The sequence below is a fragment of the Simochromis diagramma genome, unplaced genomic scaffold (assembly GCF_900408965.1).
Source record: "Simochromis diagramma unplaced genomic scaffold, fSimDia1.1 OVJJ01000387.1, whole genome shotgun sequence".
NCBI lineage: Eukaryota > Metazoa > Chordata > Actinopteri > Cichliformes > Cichlidae > Simochromis > Simochromis diagramma.
Genome location: NW_024387152.1, coordinates 3,886,135 through 3,910,283, shown reverse-complemented (window position 1 = coordinate 3,910,283; position 24,149 = coordinate 3,886,135). Strand labels below are relative to the sequence as shown.

The window sequence follows — 24,149 nt, the reverse complement described above, 5'->3', positions numbered from 1 at the left end:
ACAGCTCCAAAACCAAAGATTCACATATAGATGACTAATTTGATTGTTTTTTTTAAGGAATTTGTGACATCAAGGTACAGAATGTGACTAGGGGTTAGGTATAATTGAATATTCTTCCTTACTGCCCTAATCATGCTTCTCTTTATTTAGTGGGAACCAGTTTTATTTTACTTCATATTGTGGATATAAAGTGCATATCCCACAATAAAATTTGACATAATCAAAAATCAAATAATCTGGTGCCTAACAAACGTGGATCCAAATCATGTACAACTAGATGACTGCTTTTTGTTTCTTTGTGTTTCTTGGCATATTATCAATTATATTGTTAGTTAATTGAGCTCGTGGCAGGTTAGGCCTCCAGTGCTTAACAAATTTGTGAGACCATCTACCACAAAAATAAGAAAATATAAATATTTTAGAAATCTGTCAAAAACATGTTTAAAATGACTGAATGCACTAAACTGAATTCATATTTTTACACACCCATTTTAGCTGGCACACTGGACAGAAATTAATCAAGAGAACATTCAAACACTAAAAAACAGATTTTATTTCTGTCTTTACAGGTGAAAGTAAGCAAATGCAATCTGGCATCTTAATCAAAAGATAACAATGTGCTGTCCAATTTTTCCAGCTTTGTTTGTAAAACTTGTGGATATTAACAATAACTATATTTTAACATTAAAACCAACATTTCAAGAGCTTATGCATATTGGCTGACTGGCCATTAGCCATGAAACATAACAAATGATTTGGATTATTACCATTCATCCATCTTCTTCTGCTTAACCAGGGGTCATGGTGGCCGCAGCCTAAGCAGAGAAGCCCAGACCTCCCTCTCCCTGGCCACCTCCTTTTGCTTGTCCGGGGATCGGGGAAACAGTAAGGCATTCCCAGTCCAGCTGAGAAATATAATCTCTCCAGCATGTCCTGGGTCTGCCCTGGGGCCTCGAAATAGGGGAACATGCCCAGAACACCAGCCTAAGGATAGCCATAATTTGGAGAAAGCTCACTTTTGACTCTTGTATCCACGATCTTGTTCTTTCAGTAATTACCCAAAGCTCGTGACCATAGGTGGGATGTGGACATACACTCAGGGTATCTCAGGTACCCTGGCAGAGTGTATAAGGATCAAATGGCTCATAGCAATGGGCCAGACTCCCAGTATTCCCAAATGCCTTCTCCAAACCCACAGAACACATGTAGACTGGCAAACTCCCATCCACCCTCAAATATCCTTGATAGGGTAAAGAGCTGGTCCAGTGTCCCGTGACCTAGAACACTCCTTGTTCCTCCTGTATCCAAGGTTCGACTAACAGATGGACTCTCTTTTCCAGCACCCTGGGATAGACTTTGCTGGGGAGGCTTAGCAGTGTGATCACCCTGTAGTTGGAGCAGACCCTCCGGTCCCCCCTTCTTGAAGATGTGAACCGCCACCCTCGTCTGCCAATCCAGAGGTACTGCCCCTGATCTACATGCAACAGTGTAGAGGTGTGTCCGAAGACAGCCCTACAAGATCCAGAGCCTTCAGGAACTCAGGGCGGACCTCATCCATCCCAGGAGCTCTGTCACCAAGGAGTTGTTTAATTGCTTCGGTGACCTCACCCCTGGTAATGGACGAGTTGTTCCCCTTGTGTCCAGACTCTGCTTCATCTATGGAAGACCTATCAGTGAAATATCCTCAGTTGAAGTCAGCAGCGCTCCACCTGTACTTTACACAGTGCAGGTACAGCACCCCTTTGTCCTCCTGAATGGCCTGACGGTTTGCCAGAATGTCTTTGAGGCAGTCCAAAAGTCTTTTTCCAAGGCCTCTCTGAACTCCCACACTCCCATAGTATTTGCTTCAGCAACTACTTGCTCTCTTCACTTGAGTGTCCAGAACATACAGACACAGATCTGATGATATGAATACAAAATAAATCATCGACCTGCAACCTAGGGTGTCCTGGTGTTACGTGCACTTATAAACGTGGTGTGAATACACTCAGGATATAGGAGCCATCTTTATGACATACACCACACAACATCAATATCCCCTGAGTCCCCTGTTTTTTTTTTTGTTGTTTGTTTTTTTGCCTGTCTCGTTTGGCTCTTTGCCATCAGAGTCAACACAAGTACGGATTTACTTACCAATGACCATCCAGCCTTTATGTCATGATCACCTTATTATTTCACTTGCGAATACGGGACAACTGCTGGGAAAACAGACAGAAAGAGGGAAACAAAACCCCGGCAAACAAAGTCCCCGTGTTTTAACAGCATCTGCGTGATCTGCAGATGCCGCGCAGGTGCGTCCGCATGGCACCACGGGCCACGCCTCACCACACTTATGTTCAAACGTGGTGTTCGCTATTGATAAACTGTGGTTTGCACAGAAGTCCAGTAATGGAACACTCATCTGGTTCAGATCTGGCGGGCCGTTCCTCCCAATCACACCCCTCCAGGTCAAACTGTCGTTGCCCACATGAACGTTGAAGTCTCCCAGTAAGATGACAGAGTCCACCAACTTGTTCCCCAAACCAAAGGCACAGTGAACTGTTCTCTTGATCTTCTACTCATAAGGGTTTTTGAATGGCTCTTTGTCTGGTCCCTCACCCAGGACCAATTTGCCATGGGAGACCCTACCAGAGGGCACCCCCCCTGACAACATAGCTCCTGGGACACACAAACCTGTCCACCACAATAAGGTAGCGATTCAAGAAGGTTATTACCAATACTGGTAATTTAGGGCAGCTGTGGATAAACCATACATGTCAAGAGCCGTAGTTCAGCACACAAGCTGGACCCAGAAGCAGAGACAATACGCCAAGGTGCACGCAAAATAAACTTTATTTCTAACTACGGGTGTCCCGAAAGGGTCAAAGGAAAACACGCCGAGTAAATGGGAAACAAAGGGACCGGGAGATAAGCAACTCGGGAACGCCGTAATCAGGACCGTGGGAGGCTGCAACAGAAAGAGGAAGAGAGTTACTGGGGAGCGGGGGAATAACAGCATACGCGGGGTAGAGTTATTAATCTCACGATCAGGGCTGGGCCGTGGGAACCGGAGGGAGGGGTGAGGGTCCGCGGGAGAGCTGCAGGGAAACAGAGGAGATGATGACGGGTGGTGATCCGAACTCCAGGCGGGCAGGAGGACAGACAGGAGGAGGCTCAAAACATGCCGAACGGTTACCTGAGCACACAATGAAAGGATTAGGGTTGTTCAGAATTTCACAACCACCTTCACCTGGGGGCCAAGTTACCGCTGAAAGGTGACTAACAGACTGGCGTGGAGCAGCTGGCTGAGCGGGGTTAAATAGTCCACCTGATGATCGCCTGGAATGGGATGCAGGTGTAGAGTCGACAGCCACACCCGTGGGCGTGGGCATCCCATCAGCTCCTCGGACACCGGGCCGCGGACCATGACAATACATGTGCTACATGCAGACATTTCTGCATCTCTGCTTTTTAAAGACACTTTGTATATAGTTTATTTGATGTAATATTCAATAGTGAACTGTAAATTTTGGCTTTTTTTCAAGGAAGCAATTTTTATTCAGTGTTTTCATAAAAGCCTTATTTTTATGCATTTACTACTACTGAAACCTTTCAAAATGAAGTTCCACCCCTGTGTGCATGGATTGTCAGCAGGGCAAAAGATTCAGCTCCCACATACCGAATAACTTACATATGAAATTATCTCGCAGGCCAGATATAATTGGATGTGGCCCGTGAGCCGTGACCTGGTCTAAACATTGTATCAAGCACTGTAAATAGGCATGCACGGGGATCAGGTGTGATCCCCTATTAGATCCTACCTTCTTTTATATATTAATGAATTGCAGAGCCAAAATTAATCTGGGTGTGGTATTTCATGCTTTTTCATGCTTATATGTCAGAGCTTCTTAAAAGTGGAACTTTTCTTTCAAACAATTGTTCAGGCACTAATTATGGCTGATAGGCTCCACTAAACAATTTAATTTGTTTTAATGACAGTACAAGGTGAGGAGGATTTTTTTTTAACGATACCTGATATCATAGCAAACAGCTAAATGTTAAGTGACTGCACAGTAAGAGTGATTGATAGATATTGAGATTTCTGCAGATGTTAAATGAGCATTATTAAACTCATGTCATGTGATTAACATGACTCTCGTCAATGTGGGTCAAACTTATTTACACAGAGGCTCTCCTTTCCCACAGTCTCAGTGAATGGCAACGCCTGTTTATGGGCTGGGTGCTCAGGCAAATTAAGGTACACTGTGCCATCTATTAATGTGACTAATTTTCCTCAGCACACTGTACAGCAGGACTGGAAGATTCTGGTTCTTTTAGAAAAGCTCTGGTTTTGCAAGTCACATCTCGAATGAATAAAACTGCCTTTGTTCCCTACCTTTTATTAGCTGACTGTGCAGTGGGAGGGAGTTCAGGTCCATTGTAAGTCCTCTTTGTGAAGGAATCCTGCTTCACAGTTGTGATTGTAGGGTTTCCTGAATGTATCTGAATAAAGAAACATACTTTCAATAAACAAAACTAATGGGATATCCTTGATGACCCAAGAAACATTTGGGAATAGCTAAATTCTAGATTCAAACTCAAGTTTTCAGGGAGTTTTATGCCACTGAAACTTGTTCAACAGGTTTTTTTTATTTTGGGCTGCCATGCTATGTCAATGTTTTTGCTGCTGGCAGAGTTGCTGGACTGGCTTGAGCCACAACACTCAAGTAGCATGACTTCTGATCTAGTCTACCCACCTTCATTTATATGACAAGATATTATTTTACTCCTTCACAACAGATTTGCTAAAAAAAACTAAAACCCAGAGTTCAAATGTGATCACAGGTATTGGGTTGGGGTTTTGCATATCCAGACAGCTAAGGATTGTTTTGAATTTGGGTTAAGGGTTATTTTAAGTTATTTTGAACACATGACCAGTAGTCATGGGATTATTATGCATCACATGCACAAGTCTAATGAATTCTAAATTAGTCAGAATTGAAACAGAATTGCTAAATGTACTTTGAGAGGGTGCCAGGCCATACAAAAAAACGACTTTGATTCATTTAAAGAAAATTGTATCATACTGTATGATTGTATGTAAAGATAACTGAGGAAATGGTCAAACTTCTTTACACAGACAGAAAGAGCAATTTCACTGGTCTGGCCCACTTGAAAATGAGCATGACATCCCTGGTGTAGAGTAAATAAATGTATGGTTAAATGTGGCTCGTGTATAAATGCCAGACCATTCCTCCACTCCATTCCATTCTTTTGGCACTGCCTTTTCACAATTGAACCAATTGGAAGGCCTGATAGATGGGCCACAGTTAAAGACCAGCCAATCGCAGCGTCACTCTGCATAGAGCATTACGACCTGCAGACACAATTCCTATGTTTGTCAGTGTATCATGTTGGTGAGGAGTTACTCTGTGGATAATTGGCGGTAGCACGCCGGCTGATTTGCAAGATTACGATTTTTTTTTTTTTTAAATTGATTTAATTTGCTCTACCGCGGAGTGAGACAGTTGGAGCTTCGAGGGCGCTCCGTGTTTCCAAAGCCCAAAATAGTCGCTGTCAGGAGGACTACTGTTTTGTTGATGTCATCCGTGGCAGAGCTGTAGCGACCTTCAGTTTTTAGACAAGAAAACAAAGACGTGTTTTTGTTTTTTTTAAACCCCTCTCCTTTGTTTTGTCAGTGGCAATAGGAACGAAGATGGGACTATTGCTCCGCGGCATCCTGCTGTTATCGGCTTGCACTTTCACAGCAGGTGTAGATTTTCAGCTGGGCTCCAAGCCCTTCGGGCAGTCAGGTTTTGTGAGGCGTTCAAACACTGAAGGGAAAGCTGCGAAAATCGTAAAGAGGTCTCTTCCCGCATGGCTGGCTCCATCACCAAACCACAAGATAAAAAGAAGAAGCACCGAAGAGGACGACTCGTGTAAAGCTCTTCAAGGATATGTCACCAAGTTGGACGCCAACACCCACGATGTAAGTTACCCTCTGAGGTCCTGTTACACTTCACACGTCTGACAACGAGAAGATGGTACGCAGGTGCTAAGCAAGTGCAGGGACTAGGCCTAATAAGCTATTCATTGCACTCATACTCATCAGTGGACTCCCATGTCCTCTTATTACCTGTATGTCCAGTAGCCTAAAATACATAAACCAGTATTTTTGTATCAATAAACATAGATTCAAAACAAAACACCTTACGTGTTACCATAAGGGGTGTTGCAATGTACCTAGTACTTTTCCCAGGCTCAGGCAGTCTTGCAAGGTATCACATTGCCTTGTTGCAACCTCTAGGCTGCAATGATTTCTTTTCTTTAATATTTGGAGCAGTGAGGTACACTGTACTTAGTCTTCCTCATGCTTTAGACTTGCATTGGTTGCACAGAATGACATCAATGCTTTTTCAAGCGTTGCACTAAAGGCTGTGACCTGTATGTTATTTGTCATTTTAAGCATGGAACTGTATTCTGGTATTAAACTATCCAATCTTTCCTCTGCCTTCACTCAGTGAATATGCCTTAATGTTTCCAGGAAAATTGGCCCAGTGGGAATCCATGTGACTTGCTGTGCAGCAGTTATTTTGTAATTAAAGCTGTGTTTGTGTGGTATCAAAAGCAAAGTTTAAGCTTCAGAGATTGTTTCTTCTTATTCTTCTTCTTTGTTTATAGCATATACTCTATCCAGGAAGATAAAACATCTGATCTACACAACTATGCAATTCTTTCCACAAAGCAAACGAGAGTCCTGTGCTGCTTATTTCCCTAGCTCCTCACTGCCATGTGACCAACTTTGCATTGCAGTCTTTGTATACTTGTCCCCAGTAATCTGGAGTTGATAGAATTCCCAGTGGCTCAGCCGCCTCCTTGCCCTGAGGATAGTGCTGCAGGTTCAACCAGTACTGAAGCTACTTATGCTGAAAAAGACTCATTGTGACCATCCATGCAGTTGATGAATAATGGGACACTTGATAGAACTTAAGATTTAAAGCTTTCGTAACTGACTCTGACAATTAAAGCAAGTTTTCTTTGTTTAATTTTTGCCCTAGCCCTACAGCTAAATTCAGCTAACTACAGCTAAGGTTTAATTTCCCCCAAAATTAAATTACTTGTCTTGTGGTATTTTGTAGCTGCGTTCGGAAGTCTTTCAAGTAACTGCTCGAAGCTTTAGGTCTGCTCGCCTGTTCTGCTAACAGAACAGACACTTTGTACACTAAACTGTCTATGCCAGAACACATGGTGAGGTGAAACATGCTGCCAGTCAAAGCAAAAATACATTTGAAGCAAAAACTCAAATAGGCTGTGGCTGCAGTTTATAATTGCAATGTCAGTTTGTCCCTTTTTGTGAGCTCAGCTGAAATAGTTGTGCTGTTTCACACAGTTCACACTGCTATTATTGCCTTTTCTATGTTTTATATATTTATGAACATGTTTTGGCTGTTTGTCTCAGTTTGAATTCCATGACCTGAGTGGCTCGGTGTCGCTGGCTTGGGTTGGAGATGGCACAGGGGTGAGTGTACTTATCACCATTTGCACCTAACATGTTTTCCATTAGTTATGTGGTGTGGTTTTTGCAAACTTGGCTTTGTACACTGAATGCAGATGACACACTTAAGGGTCTTGTGCACTTTAATAAATGGTGCATGGTCCACTTTCCTTAAGCTAACCTTCCTTCTTGGCAGGTTATTCTGGCCTTGACGACATTTCAGGTCCCGTTCTTCATGGTAAAACTTGGACAGTCGAAACTCTATCGAAGGTAATGGAATTTACCTTTTAATCTGGAAAAATGCACATGGCTTACATTTTATTTGCATTTAATTTGACTGAAACAATTTTTCTGCCAGTGAGGACTACGGCAAGTTATTTCAGGATGTAACCGGCCTCATCAACAACACCTTCATAAGATCAGAGTTCGGCATTGCAATCAGCCCCAATAACTCAGGCAAAGTAAGCCTTATCTTGATCAAGTCCTCACCACATGTACATCATGTACTCATCAAGAGTATTTTTAGACGTGAACTAACCACTGTTCCCGCAGTTAAGAACCTGTTGAACTCTGGCTTTTAGGTGATTCTGACAGCTGAAGTGTCTGGAGACCTCAAGACCCGCATTTTTGTCTCTGAGGACTTTGGAAAGAGCTTCACCGACCGGAACTTGCCTTTCAACCCCTTGACGCAGATCACGTACAACCCTGAGAATTCCAGTGTGCTGGTTGTCCTCAGCAACGACGTAAGGAGTGAATACTAAAGACCTGTATTTTGTGTGAAAAGGAACCAGTTAGGATTCAAAGTGGACTGTTTCTGTCAAGTTGAAAGCTCAAGTAGTGCCTCTGCATGCATATATTACATCAAATAATTCAATGAAGGTCAAGCAGTCTTCATTGTTTTGTACGTTTGCACACAGTGCATTTATAAGCATGGCTTTTGAGTCAGTGAACTGGTTTATAGAATTCTGTTCTGCCCCATGTTAATGTGGGGCTGTTGCAGATACGTACTGACTTATTCTTTGTTGTTTCCTTTCTCAGTATGAGCTGTGGCTGTCTGAAGACTTTGGCGTAAATTGGAAAAACATTCACAGAATGGTGTGTCTGGTAAAATGGTAAGAAAAGACAAACTGATAGCTCCAGAATCTTCTTCAGGTGCGCAGTGAACAAGTACCTACTTATAACCACAATAGCAAAAAGTTTCATGGAATTGTTTTTAGTCACTTTAAGGGGGAAGTAGAGCTTTTTTTACTGGTATGGCATGCTGCGATATTTCAGGAAGTGATTGTACAACCTGCAAGGCAGCATGACTTTTAGTTTTTCCAACAGCCTCATTGTTACAGACAGAGGAAGACGGTGAAGTTCCACCTGTCTCTAATATAGTGCTTCATTGTTTATCAAAATAAAATATGCTTAAACTTACTCTCTTCTTAATGTGTTTAAAGTTATTCAAACATGCCCCTTTGATGATTTAAGATAAGCAAAGGAAGATATACAATTTTTGTCATTATGGGACATACATGTTCAGTGGTTTTCTATCAGGGTTTATTGTTGCTGCACCTTTTTTCTTCCCCCCCCAAACGGGCACTAAAACTACATTGCAGTTATCGGCTGTTTAACTACCCATTTTGTGGCCAAGCCGTTGCAGCACAAATGCTGTTTTTCATGGCCCTTCCTGGTATTTGTCACAGTCTTATCTTGGCATCTCTGTCTTTTAAGTTTCAGCTTTAAGGCTGTGTTGTCCAGGTGTCCAGAGGAACTGCGTGTTCAAAAAAAGTCTTCCTGAAACATAACCTTTGATTACTGTCCATAAAGAAGTTAGGCTTAAAAGGCTGCAGGAAAATGGGTCACTTTTATCTGGGTCAGGAATTTTCTGAACACAACGCTCAACAGAAACAGAAAGTACATATTTATAAAGGGCTGGTTGTATACGATAAGCAGTATCATGTGACTTGCACTGTGAAGCAAGACTTCACAGTAGTCTTACAACAGCAGAGTCCTGTATTAGACCCGATTTCTTCCTTGTTGCGAGAATGCTTCTGCATGCACTGTTGTTTATTAAGTTGCAAGCATACCATTACATACTCATAATAAAGCAGTGTACATTTGTTTTATTAAATATGTCACTGACTGTGTAATCACTCTATGATCTCCATTCTCCTTCTAGGGGAAGAAAAAATACAATCTACTTTACAGCCAGCCTCAACGGCTCCTGCAGTAAGTAATTCCCCCATCTAACCAACGCTGGAGTAAATCGACATGTACTTTAATCTTATTTATTTTTGTGTTGTAGATGACTGGGGAGCAGTGCATGAAATATGTCTCTTGAATTTATTTAGGGCAGTGTAGAATTTTTCACATAAAAGATTTAAGTGGAAACATGCTTCACACTGATGTATACTCCCAGCCAGCTCTAACTTCCTCCATATTTTCACGATTTAGGCTGTCACTTCTCTTAAAAATTACACGTAACTATTAGCTGCACTTATATTTTTGCATGTATTTGTTGCTCTTGCACGTCTAAGTTGTGGTTTTTTTTTTTTTGTTTTGTTTTTTTTCCTTCAATTTTTCAGGTGATCGAGGTATGCTGGAACTGAGGAGGACGACCAACTACGGCAAAACCATCAAGACTGTTGCCAGTAAGATCTACTCTTTTGGCCTTGGCGGACGCTTCCTCTTTGCATCTGTAATGACGGGAAAGGTCAGTGTACAGCGGGTTGTAATCTAGATAATATGCAAACTAGATCAGGCGAAATATTGTTTGTTTGCTTTTCTCTGTTCATGACATTATTATTATTATTATTATTATTATTATTATTATTATTATGATGTTGTAGTACAAGCGTATTCAAAATAGCTGTTCCTTCTGTTGGTTTGTTTTTTTTAAAGAGATATCACTTGGTTCATGTAACTACACACTTATGAGGAAGTTTAAAAGTGACATCGCGACTGATGGAGAAATTAGCAGAAAGCAATACAATCATAAGCATATTCATGTTCCTCCCTCAGAAGTCATTTTTACTCTATTTATCAGAGCCTAGATATGAGAATGGCTTGCTAAGTGTTCTTCTAATTTGCCCCAGTACAGGTAAACGGTATTAGTAATAAAAGTATGTGAGCTGTTCCTGTCCTCGCCTCCTTTCATCTGTTTTCTTTCCTTCCCCACCTTTTCCACAGGGCACTCTGCGGACAATCCACGTGTCAGTGGATCAGGGTGATAGTTGGAACATTGCCCAGCTGCCTCCTGTTGGTCATGAGCAGTTCTACTCTATCCTGGCAGCGAACGATGAAATGGTCTTCATGCATGTCGACGAGCCAGGAGGTCAGCAGATAAAGAAACTCTGTACTTTTGCTTGTAGTGATTGTAGAGAACTGAGTGAACTGAAAGCATGGTATTTATTACTATATTACAGTGTGAAGGTTTTTACTTGTCCTCACGTGAGCAACTAGACCTTCAACATATTAACCTTGTACTGAGTAATAAGTTACATTCAAAAGTCATACATCAATCATTAATTGTCATTCACAGCACTTCTGATGACTTTCATGTTTAGCACACAAAGCCAAATGTGATTTTTCTTTTAGATGCAGGGACTTTTCTGAGTGAGCCAAAGTTTTATGTGGTAGTTTGAACAGTGCCTGCAAATGGCTTTTTGTTAAAAAGGCCCTAGAGCTTGTTTCACCCCACCTATGCGTCAGAGAGTGTGTCTTGGCAGATCTTATTACAGAACCAGCCCTGAAACAGTATCTTGAAACGGGTATTATTACCTCACATTACATTTTAATACTTTTTTTTTTTTTTTTCTACAGATACTGGATTTGGTACAATCTATGTGTCAGACGACCGAGGTACTGTGTATTCCAAGTCACTGGAGCGCCACCTTTACACCACTACGGGGGGAGATACAGACTTCACTAATGTTACTTCTCTACGAGGAGTTTTTATCACCAGCGTCCTGGCTGAAGGTAGCTCTAGTCTAACTCTATTCTATTCGAATGTTCTTAGATAAAGAAGTAACAACATATACATGTAATCAGATTCCCCCTGAAACACACACATGCATGGACGCAATACACAGACATGCATGCACAAAGACACACATACACACACCTGTGACTGCTCTATTTTACACCAGAGAGATGGTGTTGTATAAATATTTAAATAGCTGCTCAGTGTTAGATGTGTTACCTGTCTGAAGTAACTGAGCACCACCTAAATCTTGCAGACAGTATAAATCTGACTAAATATTGCTGGGGACAAAAACATGTTGAAGTTTTTTCCCCAGCATGCTATTTCCAGACAGGAGTTCCCACAAAGTTTCTGCGACTGTAGAAGTTTTGTCTTGTCGTTCCAGATAACTCTGTGCAGTCTGTGGTGTCCTTTGACCAGGGAGGGGAGTGGGTACCCCTCCAGAAACCTGCCAACAGCAAGTGCGACGCTACAGCCAAGGACCCAGACAAGGTAAATAAAATATTAGAAAAATAAATAAAATAAAAGGGGAAAATGGAAGAAGTTGATGTGTCCTGGTGAAAACTGTTGTACATGTCTATAAAGTACAGGGTCAAACTGTGCTATGAGATCAAAACTTATGTTATTGAGACTAGGGCTCAGTTCTTCTTCTACTTCTTTTTCAGTTGAGCCTTGATGTTTACAGTGACATATAGATTTTTTTTTTTTTTTATAAAAAAATAAACTGTTTTTCTTTTTTATAATGACATTAAAGCATAAATAAAATAAAACCACACTAATCAATAAATAATCTACTTTAAAGCTTTATTACCAAACATTAAATGTTTAGCCCAGGACTGTGGTGTCAGGCCTTAAAACGCTGCTTGTTGTAATGTCTTTTTATTGCTGATGTTTTTAAACAGTGTTTCTGCAGCAGGCCTGGGAAGTGTAGCTTTAAAAACTAGCTATTTTTCCTGGAGATATTCCTTCACACTTCATGGAATTCTGTCATCTGGAAAAACACTTGTTTGCCTTGAGTAATGCGTTACCTTTGCCTTACCTGGTTCTCTGTCACTCTGGCATGTGTTAACTATTGAAGCCCTGCCCATAGTAAAGGTTCAGCCCAGAAGCAGTGTAATGAGAAATAAAGTAAAACGAGTGCGGTTTTTAAACCTAAACAAATTCTAAAAAGCAGATGCAGCTCTTCCTTTAGCCCGATTTATGTTGATAACAAAAACTCCAACCCAGACCTTCCTCTCTTCATATGAAGAGGAAAGGAAACAAAAATGGATTCAGATTGTTGTTTATAAACTCTACAGACTGGAAACTGTCGGTCATGTTGGGCAGTGAACATTTGATGTAGGTTTAATTGTTAAGGAAGCATCGACAGTGTTTTGGTATATCAAGCAAAGAAAACTTGTGTAACTTGTAACTGATTGCCCTGAATGTGTTAGTAAGGGATTCTTCTGTGGGGTTTTTTTTTTTTTTTTTTATTGCACAAAGAGGGAGTGTAAGTGGGACTCTGTGTCAGTAAATATGAGCGCTGGTTGGATAACAAGGCCGTGTGCCTGTATGATAGAGGATTTGTGTGAAATATAACCCACTGGTTTAAGGTTATTGATTCACCAAGCTTCCTCAGAAATTTACCCCAACCGTGCCATCGTTCTTTACTAGTGTAGCAACAGAGCTCCTCCCATCTGTGAACACTGTTATGCTACTTACTCAGCATTCACCTCAGTCTCTTATAATATATTAAAGGAGTTATTTGTATATTATTAGCTGCTGTCTTTTATATTATTATTGTGTATGTGTGTGAGCAATGTGATTTAAAGGTCCCTTCACATATATTCTTTTTAGTAGCTAATAATATAAAACATTAAAGCCACTTGAAAAACCTCAGTGTTTGTGTTCACAGGTACCTTATAGTGCTATTTGAAAACTAGGAAACTAGGACCAGCACATCTACTACTTAATACTATAAATAGCTGTGTTTGGTTTATTATCTGCAGTGCAGTCTTCACATCCATGCTGCCTACAGTACTTCTCAGAAGCTCAACATCCCCATGCTCCCTCTGACTGAACCAAATGCTGTGGGTCTCATCATAGCTCACGGTAAACTCAGAGCTTTCATAAAAATATTTTTTAAACTTTCTTTTTTTAAATAAACTTGAGCATAATTTATCTTTTAATAAATAAGAGGGGGTTTTTTTTTCCCCTTCTAAAATTTCTTTATCTGTATTTGCTTTATCAGGAAGTGTTGGTGATGCTATCTCAGTGATGAGACCAGATGTGTATGTGTCTGATGATGGTGGCTATACCTGGATAAAGGCTCTTGATGGACCCCATCACTATGCTATTCTGGACTCAGGAGGTCTGCTGGTGGCCGTGGAGCACAGCGTGACAAACCCTGTCAACAAGATTAAGTGAGTTGCAGTTAAAGGGAACGCCAGACTTGTTTAACTGGTATTTACTGATTTAGCTGACTGTGTGCAGAAATTCACACCTTTCCATTAATTTGATGAAATACGAACATGTTTTCTTTCATGCCATAATCATAACTCTGGGCACTTTTCCACTAATGTTACAATGGTATTCTTACTAAGTTTGACCTTTTATGTATTACTTTCACTTAGCACAGGTCTCAACTGCCACAAATATACAATATGCATGCACAAAACTACGGTGTAGTGACATGTAGCCTTTTGCCTGTAGTAAATATCTATGCAAACTCTTGCATAGAGGCTAGTAAATATTCAATTCAATTCAATTCAGTTTTATTTATATAGCATCAAATCACAACAACAGCTGCCACAAGGTGCTTGATATTGTAAGTTAATGACACTACAATACGAAAGAAAACGGAGAAAAGCCTAACAATCATGTAACTCCCTATGAGCAAGCACTTAGGTGACAGTGGGAAGGAAAAACTTCCTTTTAACAGGAAGAAACCTTTGACAAATCCAGGCTCAGGTAGGAGCGGTCATCTGCCACGACTGGTTGGGGATGAGGAATTTGTATGCAAACTCTTGGTCTTTGTCATCACTGTCATGGACATGTTTGAACCAAGCCTTGAGGAACATGAATGTAAAACAGTCTTATGTGTAATCCATAAAATGCTGTTGCTTTTAGCCTTTTTGCTGATGCTGATTATGCTGATGTTGGAATATTTTTCTGCCAGATTCTCTACTGATGAAGGACAGTGCTGGAATGAGTACAACTTCACCAAAGATCCCATCTTCTTTACTGGACTTGCATCAGAGCCAGGAGCACGTTCTATGAATGTTAGTATCTGGGGCTACAGAGACTCTTACCTCAGCCAGTATTGGACCTCGTTTACCATTGACTTCAAAGAACTTCTTACTAGAACATGTGAGTGATGCGATTTAAACATATTGTTTGTCAGTAGGTTTTTATTTTAAATTAAACATGGTGTAATACTAACAAATTATTATTTTTTTTTTTTATTTTATTTTAAAGGTGGAGACGATGACTATGTGCAGTGGTTGGCCCACTCTGATGATATCAGTGATCCAAATGATGGTTGCTTGCTGGGCTACAAAGAGAAGTTCTTGCGTCTAAGGAAGGACTCTGTTTGCTGGAACGGGCGCGATTACATAGTCAACACCCAGCCAACCCCGTGTTTATGCACCCTGGATGACTTCATGTGGTAAGTAACTGGACAGTAATATGCTGAAGTATAAGCACCGCTAACTAACTGTAACTGAGTGTTGTTATTGATGATCAGACTGTTGTAGATATTTGGCTGGAGCTCATTCATGATGTTGTCTTTGTAATGAATGGCCTTTAAAAACAGAAATGATTTGAATTTTAGCATGAGGAAATGAGGTCAAATTGCAGCGTAAAAGCAAATTGGAATGGCTATTTCCACATTAACGAACTGGGGCTTCAAGGACTTATCAAATGTGGCATTCTGTGACTGCTTGCAGTGACTTTGGGTACTACCGTAAAGAGAACAGCTCGGAGTGTGTGGAGCAGCCGGACCTGAGAGACAAAGTGTTGGAGTTCTGTCTGCAGGGCAAAGAGGAGCAGTTGCAGACTAGTGGGTAAGGTTCCAGCTTCAACCTTCGTATCCAAGAGATCTCTGCTCCCCACTATTGTTAGTTTAATGTTAAACGGCGGTACTGGCAGCAATATTATCCTATAAACAGCGTCTTGCACCATCATTTTATTCAAAGCAGCATGCTGCCACTGAGCTTTGATCAGAGATATTCTTCTTGTTTTACAATATTTAAACAGATATGATTACACAAGTGTAACATGTGTTTTTTTTTTTCTTTTCTAAAAGAGAAAAAAGTTTTTAGAATGAGGAAGTAATTGTCACACATAGAGTAGTTAGAGGAAGCAGATAAGGGTGACAGTTTAGACTAACGCCATAAAGTAAGAGTGCATGGAAAAAGTACATTTTTATTTAGGCTTGGTTGTCTCACTGCATACCTACCAATCTATAAATGTGCATAATTGTTGAATTCAACCCTTATGGACTGAGAGTGAGGCAATATATCATATCTCATTTTATTTTAAAACTTTATCAAAAAATTAATGTGAAATATTAATAGATGTATTAAAATATATAGATGCTTTTAAAAGGATACCCTTGTAATGCATCCTCCTGGTGTTGCTTATCGAATAATCGGAGTATAAAAAGAATCAAAGTGAACCAAATTAGAAGAAGAAACGATGCTCTAAGAACCTCTGAATGTCAATTGTTTAGTTTCAGGATTCTGCTTATGTTACATAACTTCTTATCGTGTAGAATGAGTGTAAATACAGCCTGCTGGGAATAACTTTTAAAACTGGGTTATTATGCAGTCCACAGCCAAAACCACAGCAATCATGCACTTTTGATAGGCGGATCATGCAGTCATCACTGTGCTCTCGGTCCACAGCTACAGGAAAATCCCTGGGGATAAATGTGAAGGAGGAGAGGTGCATATGCGTAAAGAGATCGACCTCAGCAAGAGATGTGTGAGTGACCTAGTCGGCCCGGAACTTCTGGTCAGTATCTCTGCATCCTAAGACTTATTGTTCATATTTATCCATGTAAGCATATTAGTTGTTTCAAATGACTGTTTAGGTTCTCAGTCATCGATTTAAAGGTAGTCTCGAGAGCTTGAACAAAGGAAGACGTTTCAACTGTCATCCAAGAGGCTTCTTCAGTCCTACAAACAAATGGTGGAGAGTCCCACATATTGAACCCCCAGTGATGATCGCCCCCCTTTTTCCACATTTTGGCTAATGACATCACGACCCACATGATCAGTAGTGGGTCAAGTACCTTGAGCACCACCTCCAAAAAGGGAGGAGTTTGTGAAATGTCACAAGCCTAAAGAACTCCAATTGCCATATTTTTTTTTATTTTTTTATTATTTCTTTTTTCCCCCAAGCTCCCAAGACTAGTGGTTCCGTAGTGTAGTGGTTTACACAAATTTCCTCGATTCAAGACTGGGAGGAGACACAAATCCCTCTATGGGGTTTCACCAGGAAAAGAATCTGGTGTAAAAATGCCAAATCAAATATAGATAGAACTTTATTAATCCCTCGGGTAGGTTCCTACGGGAAATCAGGGGCGATTTTAGCCCATTTTTGGGGGTGCTGAAGCACCCCCAAAATAAATCAAAGCACCCCCAAAGATTTCTTACTTTTTTTGACAATATTTGCTGTTTGTGTGACACACTGCTAAAAATATAAAAAGCATACAGTACTTGGTTGAGACATAACACTTTAGCAACAAAAGTATAGACAAAATTTAAAACTGTAGCCTACTGTTGTTACCACTGTCCTGTTTTAAATAGATACTAACTAGCTAACTGACCGAATGCCCATTAAGTGTGTGTGTGTGTCTGTTGGGGCCACCCTGGGGCTTTGGGGTCCTTAGGGACTAGTAAAGCGCTATACAAATACAGGCCATTTACCTTTTTTAAAAAGGAGCCACATTCAGGTAAAAGTGTAAAATCAAATGATCCGTCAATCAAGAATGTTGGATCAGTGTTTCAATATTTATATATTTTATTAGATGTTCATGTGGTTTGGTTATTTTCCTTTTGGTTGAAAGTAAACTGAGAGAGGACTTTTTGTTAGTGATCTTAATAGTATTTTTTCATATTAATGTAATTGTATTCAATTAGATGATAAATCTATTTGTGTATGATTGTCAGTCCAAAGAGGGAGAGAGGAAAGAGGGGAATGTGAGGAGAAAGTACAAGGTCAGGAAGAACCAGGTAAGAAAACAGACAGGGAGCAGTGACAGGCAAAACAGAAACTATTAAACCGACAAAGAGAAAAAACCTGATTTTACTCACAATCTGGAAGTTGTGTCCTCCCTATATTAAAGCTGCTGTACAGAATCTGCAAAACAAACTGGGTTGAAACATTTTTGACCCTCTTTAACAACATTCCAACATAACATTATCATTGATTGGGGAGATTAAAATTAATGATACATTTTTATGTGGTTCAGCCACAACTCTACTAAAACCTCAGCCAGTAATAGGTAGGCCAACTTTTGGACCGTCCAGTTGTCTGTATGACTGCTGCAGTACGTACACATTTCATTATTCTCCCGCAGTAATTAAGGTTAGTACATGTATTTGTTTTATTCCAATCCATTCTTCTTTTGCAGCATTTAAATAACCTTGATCAGATTTGATGGTTTTGTTACAGACTTTTCAAAAAAGTGTTTTGCTTTTCTTTCACAAATGTGGGGATTAAATTGTGTTAAAATGTACAAAACAGTGATGTCATGTTTTGAGACGAGGACCCAGGGACAGAGAGACTTGATGAATTTAAGAATCATATGATTTATCTTGCCTGGCTGGGCAGCTCTCTCTCTCAGCACCCCCAAAGCTCTAATCCTAGAATCGCCTCTGCGGGAAATTCAGGTTTTTTTTTGTTTTGTTTTTTTTCTTAGATAGATATGCAGACCAGTCTGTTGTAGTGACTCTTTATGAAGCGAAGGGAGCAGCTGAAAGAGCCCCCTGCACCCCCCCCCGTTCATGTTCAAGTGTATGTCTTCTTATACTGCCATTTTCTTTTTTTGTTTGCTCTTACTTTCACAGGTGGACAATAAGGCCTCCAAGTCTGTGCCCGTTGTGATAACAGTTGTCATAGTCCTGATTCTGAGTATTGCAGTAGGAGTAGTCTTTGTGAAGAAATATGTCTGCGGTGGCAGGTTAGTATACCTTGGCACACAGGATTTTACTCCAGCAGATAACCTTAAGCTGTCTACAGGAAAATATGTCGAGCATAACAAACTTTATAATCTAGTTTTAAAAAAATGCTCTTCATGTTTGCTTTGCATAGTTTTCAAATGGTTGTGATTAACCTGAGCAATGTGTGAATGTGCCCTGCAGGTTCTTGGTTCACAGGTACTCTGTGCTACAGCAGCATGTTGAGGCCAATGCTGCTGATGGGATAGACGAACCGCTGGAGACCAACCACACTCAAAATGGCAAAATAGAGTTTCATGATGACTCAGATGAGGTACAGTGGCTAACTTTACTTCCCTTTTTGGAACATGGGCAATAAGAACGATTAGTGGTCATTAAGAATATTAGCTACTGTTAATGGTGCTTTTGGGCAGCTTCATGGTCGTAGAAACGAGTTGTTCATTACCCGTTTTTCAGCGTCAACAACATAATAGAAAAATAATAATTTTAAATGTTTCAGCTTTTCAGAAAATTTTCAAATAGTATGCAAGTTTTGTAGGGGAGTATAGATAACTGGTTGCTGTTTAAAGGGAAAGGTAAATGTTTGCATATGTGCCTTTGTTTGCTTACGCTCTTGTCTTCTCTTTGCACAGGATCTGCTTGAATAGCAGGCACAACCTGTCAAGCAACTGAGCAACAGGTTTCTTACAGGGCCCTGCGACCTGCCGCTGTTCCTGCCGCTCTTTTTGTCTCCAGATACTTTCCTTTTCACCTTTTTAGTATAAACTTTGGCCTTGGCTACAGATGAAGAATCTGTCCTTCTGCTGTCATTGGTTCAGTCTGATGAATGTACAGAGGCTCTCTGAGACTAATGCCACAGTTGAGGAGCATTACAACGAAGGTCTTACTGTGTTTTGCTTCAGTTATTGATTCTGTTGAGTGAGTTTGAATCCCAAAGTTATTTATTTTTAGGAGATAAAGAAATTATGCCGTAATCTAAAGCTGGTTGTATAAATCCATCGCCACCGCATTACGGGTTCTCCCTCTCTATCACCTTGGAGTGCACCTGGAAATATTTCACACTTCTTTTCTCATGCACTTGTACATAAACCTGTTTTTCTTTGCCATTTTTTGATGTGGTATCAGTTTGGTAAGTGTTTAAAAAAGCAAAACAAAAAAAAGGGTTGTTGAATGGTTGGTAATTCTTTTGGAACACTTGACTCTTAACCTAGTTTTAACAAACTATTTGTTTGTCAAAAACTGTCCTTCAATATTGAGGGCTTTATAAATTTGGGGTCTTAAGCCTGACCAAAATGTAAAATCTTGTATTTGGAATACCAGCGTCCAAATGTTTGGCACACGTCTTCTTTAAAGTAATAAGGAATGTGGAAATTTCCATGTCCATAGCATTTTATAGCAATAAAATTCTCCGTGCACATCAAAAAAAATTCTGTAGTAACATGTTATTTTTAGGTTTGTTGGATGAATCGTTGTCGTTGTGCATTAACTGCAAGGGTAGTGAAGTATGTCTGTTTCAGGACAGAAATTGTTTAAAATGTTGTCTGCAGTTCGAATTGCCTCAAGCACAAGGCCTCCTGTAATGCTAAGAGTTTGTAGTATAACATTTTTCTTAAACCTGACCTGTTGTGATGAGACAAATGATCACTGTAGTCATATAATTGTCATGTTTGTAACAATTTCAGCAGTTTTGGTACTAATCAACTTTTGCAAATTATATAACAACTGACAGATTGCAGTTCAAAGATGTTCAGAAACAAATATAGTTTTAGAGTAAAAATTACAGAATTACAGAGTTTTTTAAACCACACAAACATATAACCAAGTTAATCAACATTATTTGGTTCTGGAAATATAGCAATATGAAAACCAACAAATCTACATATGTTGTATAGCATAACTCCTGCTGTAACCATGGCTGGATAAGAGCCAAAGCCATGCCAAGACTGTTTTGTTTGGTGGGTGGATCTCTGCATTTGAAGCTGTAGTGGACTACTGTTTTGTTTTTAATCAGTCTTAACAACTCTGTCTTATGATGTTTGTTGTTTTGCACAATTATTTGTCTGTCTTGTTTTAAAGTTTAATTTATTGGTGAAAAGCTGGTTCAGAGTGCAGTAAATTGGATGTGGTTATACAAGTGCCTGGTGTGAGGACCTAATGTGTGGCCAGCATCTATTTACTGATTTTATTTTTGATTTTTGTTTTTATTTATAGCATCTGATATGTAATCAGTTTCATCCTGTATGTCAGTGACATCTCTAAGTTGCACTTGTTGCCTAAGAATAATTTTTGAGCAGTAAATGTCTGTTTTATATGAGCTCCCACCGAACTGCATGTTAACTCTCAATAATACTTATATCTACAGCTGTGAAAAGAAAATGACCTGTAATAACTTGGTTATTCTTTTTTTTTTTTTTTTTTTTTTTTTTTTTTTTTCTCTATGTTGGTATGAGATTTAATACTGGCTACTTTGACAACAAGAAAGTGATCTTGAATAAAAGCAGAGTGGACACAGGGTTATCATGTAGCCGCTTTACACTGGAAGAGACCTGGCGAGTTCTTATTACGACCATTTATTGCTTTAGGTGAAGGTAACACACTTTTTCTTAAAAATTTAAAACTGCTGTATAAATGAAGTCATTGTGATGGTTCTGTACATATACAAGGTTACACCTTTTTATCTGATATGTTTCTCTTTTCTGTATATTTGAGACAATTTTCTTTGGGTTTGCCAATAAATTCATATGTTCCTCTATTTGTGCTGCGTGGTGGTTTGTCACTAACGGCAGTAATGCAAGAATGTGAGACTTACAATAATAATGGGTAACTGTCAACTGGGGATATTTTCACATGATTTATAAAAACCCAGTTCCAAAAAAAACAGTGCAGTGATTTGTACGTCGCATCAACCCAGATTTTATTCACAGTAGAACAAAGAAAATGCATTTGTTAGAAGACGAGGGGATGTTACACGATGGCACTCTCCTAACTTTTTGGACATTTGTTGCTACCATCAAATTCAAAATATTTTTCTTGTGATGGTACCCTGTGGTTAAGTTTAAATGTGATGTTTTGTGTCTTTGACTGTGGATGAAAAGTGGCTTTGAGATTTGCAGATCACTGCAGACCGTTTTTGTTTACATTTTACAAAGCGTCCCAGTTTTAAGATTGTAAAGGGATAAGTTCAGAACTGTGGTTGTGTAATAACTGAAGTAATCATTCCTCTGGCATTGAATTGTTGATGGCCAGACTGCTTTGAGCTGATAGGAAGGCAACAAAAACCCAATAATCACTCATTACAACAAAGGTATGCAGGAGAGTATCTCTGAAGGCACAACAGTTTGGGCTGCTGATTGTGGTGAAAGGGTGTGGGAGATAATTTCTTGTCAGACTTGGGATCCCTAGAGTGTCAGATTACATCTAACCTGAGTACTGTTGCTGACTGCATCCATCCATGTATGCACAAGTTAAACCCACCAGTAGGATACCAAAGCTCAAATCATCTCAGACTCATTCCTTGAATGTGACAGAGTTCACTGCACTCAAATGGCCTCCACAGTCACCATATGTCAAACCAATAGAGTACCTTTGGGATGTTGTGGAACAGGAATGTATGTATCATATTTTCAGCAATTGTATGACTTTATGATGTCATAATTCCTATCATGTCAATATGGACCAAAACCTTTGAGGAATATTTCCAGCACCTTGTTGAATCTGTGCCACTAATACTTAAAGCAGCTCTGAAGGCAGAAGGGGATCCAACCCAGTACTAGCAAGGTCCACCTAATCAAGTGGCTTGTGAGTGTATTTGTCTATGTCAATAAAAATTGACATAGGGATAAACTGGGAAGTCAATACATGGGTGAAATGGGCATGAAATATCTGGACGAAAAAAAAAATATATATAAGTGCAAATATCTTTTGCACAAAGATTCAAAATAACTTTTATTTGGTAATTTGCACGACCCCAACATTGTACATGCTGAGCTAACAACACAACATGTTCTCAGATTCTATACAAAAAGTTTCCATCTGCATCAAAGAAATCATTCCCAACTTGGACTGCTGGAGAGGGCTTTTCCATTTTCACAAGCTCTTCAAGTTCTTCCTCTGTCAACACCTGTCCATCCCAACTCTCTTCATCCTCCTCTGTAAGGTCACTGTCATTAGTGCTGCGTTCTGTTGTTTCTGTCACTGTGGCATCTTCACTAATACCAGCTGCAATGTGTGTGGGCTGAACAGTAACAGGGACAGGACTCTTAGCTAGGGAACGTGAGCCATGACCTTGAATCACCTGAGTCTGATTAGCCACAGGGATCAAAGCACCTTCTGTGCTTCCAGGTGGGAGTATGGCTTGTGAGTTCCTTTCGGGCAGTTTCAACCTGTCCTGCTGTGTCCTAGCACCTGAAGGCAGCACCTGCTGGCTCATTTTAGCCATTACTTTTGCATTCTGCTTGGCTTTTCTTTCAGGAGAGGGGACGAATTTGCTTCTCAGGACTCTCAGGATCACATCATGACTGACAGAGAAGCCTTCAGCCAGACGCTCTACTGTCCACTCATCTGGCTGATTTTGCTTCAGATGTCTGAAAGTTGATTGAGATTTCATATGAGGCTTAATTTGAAACACTTCTTAGTTTACTGTCTGGACAAACTTAACACTCATTCTCACCTGATCTGCTCAATGGCATCCCAGGTTAACCTCCTCTCTGGAGCTCCTGATGGTGTCATCTGCCTCCTCAATATGTGATACTTCACAGTCTTCTGTCTTTTTCTTTCTTCCCTGAAACAAATCCCCAGAATACTTCATATATCTTGTCATAAAGACACCATATATTTATTATTTAACATCGTTTTACACTGGAGAAATGTATGAAAAGTCCTATTGAATCTTACTGAAAAAAGGCTTGCAGTTTGTCCTCCACGTCCTCCAGTTCGAGTTCTCCATTAGATGTCTGATCGCTGTATCCTGGTCTGCTCGATCCTCTGTCTGCCTGCGCAGGGCCCTGTCCCATCCGTGCCTTGCTGGCCCCTCTGCTTGCAAATCGGCAGTTGCTAGCGCTCACTGAGGAAATCAGAGATGGAGCACCAAACTTGGAGAGGAGGGAGAGTATCTGCACAGACCTGGCCATGCCAATAAACGATGTGTCGTCCTTTTATTCCTTTCGTTTTTCTTTTCTTGTTTTTAGGGAGTCACTTAGGTGTCATGAAAACAAAAACGTATTTTACTATAAATTAAAATTAACCTTGCTGCTCACGCACTCATGGTACCACTCATAGAAGTACTTCCGCAAACACTGGGCTCATAGCATAAAATCGGCGCTCTACTGCCAACTAGCGCTACGGAGGTAACATTATTACGTGTCCCTGTACTGAACAAAGGTGATTACCTGAACCATAACACTACTTAAATTGGACGCGTTGCAGGTTTAACGGTACTGATGCTGGATTAATTTCCACTTTTAACATGATCGAATACCAGTTAACATAAATAATACAAGTCAGGAGAAGTCTGCTGAAATATAAAAACTCAAACTAAATGGCG

The 24,149-nt window shown here is 40.1% G+C and overlaps 2 protein-coding genes across 2 annotated transcripts; one reads left to right on the top strand and one right to left on the bottom strand.

Annotated features, from left to right (window-relative positions):
• The first annotated feature begins 5,298 nt into the window (after positions 1 to 5,298).
• sort1b (sortilin 1b) lies at positions 5,299 to 21,359 on the top strand. Its single transcript, XM_040048194.1, has 20 exons — positions 5,299 to 5,968; positions 7,439 to 7,498; positions 7,671 to 7,744; positions 7,833 to 7,935; positions 8,056 to 8,217; positions 8,513 to 8,586; positions 9,639 to 9,688; positions 10,045 to 10,172; positions 10,649 to 10,793; positions 11,282 to 11,437; positions 11,827 to 11,933; positions 13,430 to 13,532; positions 13,672 to 13,843; positions 14,599 to 14,789; positions 14,898 to 15,087; positions 15,368 to 15,484; positions 16,328 to 16,436; positions 18,497 to 18,609; positions 18,791 to 18,920; positions 19,240 to 21,359. The coding sequence occupies exons 1-20, from the start codon at positions 5,696 to 5,698 to the stop codon at positions 19,252 to 19,254; spliced, it is 2,472 nt and encodes an 823-aa protein (XP_039904128.1). The 5' UTR covers positions 5,299 to 5,695; the 3' UTR covers positions 19,255 to 21,359.
• ngrn (neugrin, neurite outgrowth associated) lies at positions 21,045 to 24,108 on the bottom strand. Its single transcript, XM_040048215.1, has 3 exons — positions 23,501 to 24,108; positions 23,277 to 23,387; positions 21,045 to 23,190 (listed from the first exon to the last, which is right to left on the bottom strand). The coding sequence occupies exons 1-3, from the start codon at positions 23,734 to 23,736 to the stop codon at positions 22,614 to 22,616; spliced, it is 924 nt and encodes a 307-aa protein (XP_039904149.1). The 5' UTR covers positions 23,737 to 24,108; the 3' UTR covers positions 21,045 to 22,613.
• Positions 24,109 to 24,149: the final 41 nt, after the last annotated feature.

Excerpts from the sequence above, each read along its gene's own strand:
- sort1b (XM_040048194.1), top strand. The coding sequence starts at position 5,696 with ATGGGACTATTGCTCCGCGGCATCCTGCTGTTATCGGCTTGCACTTTC. Across the intron at positions 7,499-7,670 it reads GGGTTGGAGATGGCACAGGG|GTTATTCTGGCCTTGACGAC; the intron begins GTGAGTGTACTT and ends CCTTCTTGGCAG. Across the intron at positions 18,610-18,790 it reads AAATATGTCTGCGGTGGCAG|GTTCTTGGTTCACAGGTACT; the intron begins GTTAGTATACCT and ends TGTGCCCTGCAG.
- ngrn (XM_040048215.1), bottom strand. The coding sequence starts at position 23,736 with ATGGCCAGGTCTGTGCAGATACTCTCCCTCCTCTCCAAGTTTGGTGCT. Across the intron at positions 23,388-23,500 it reads AAACTGCAAGCCTTTTTTCA|GGAAGAAAGAAAAAGACAGA; the intron begins GTAAGATTCAAT and ends GATTTGTTTCAG. Across the intron at positions 23,191-23,276 it reads GATGCCATTGAGCAGATCAG|ACATCTGAAGCAAAATCAGC; the intron begins GTGAGAATGAGT and ends ATCAACTTTCAG.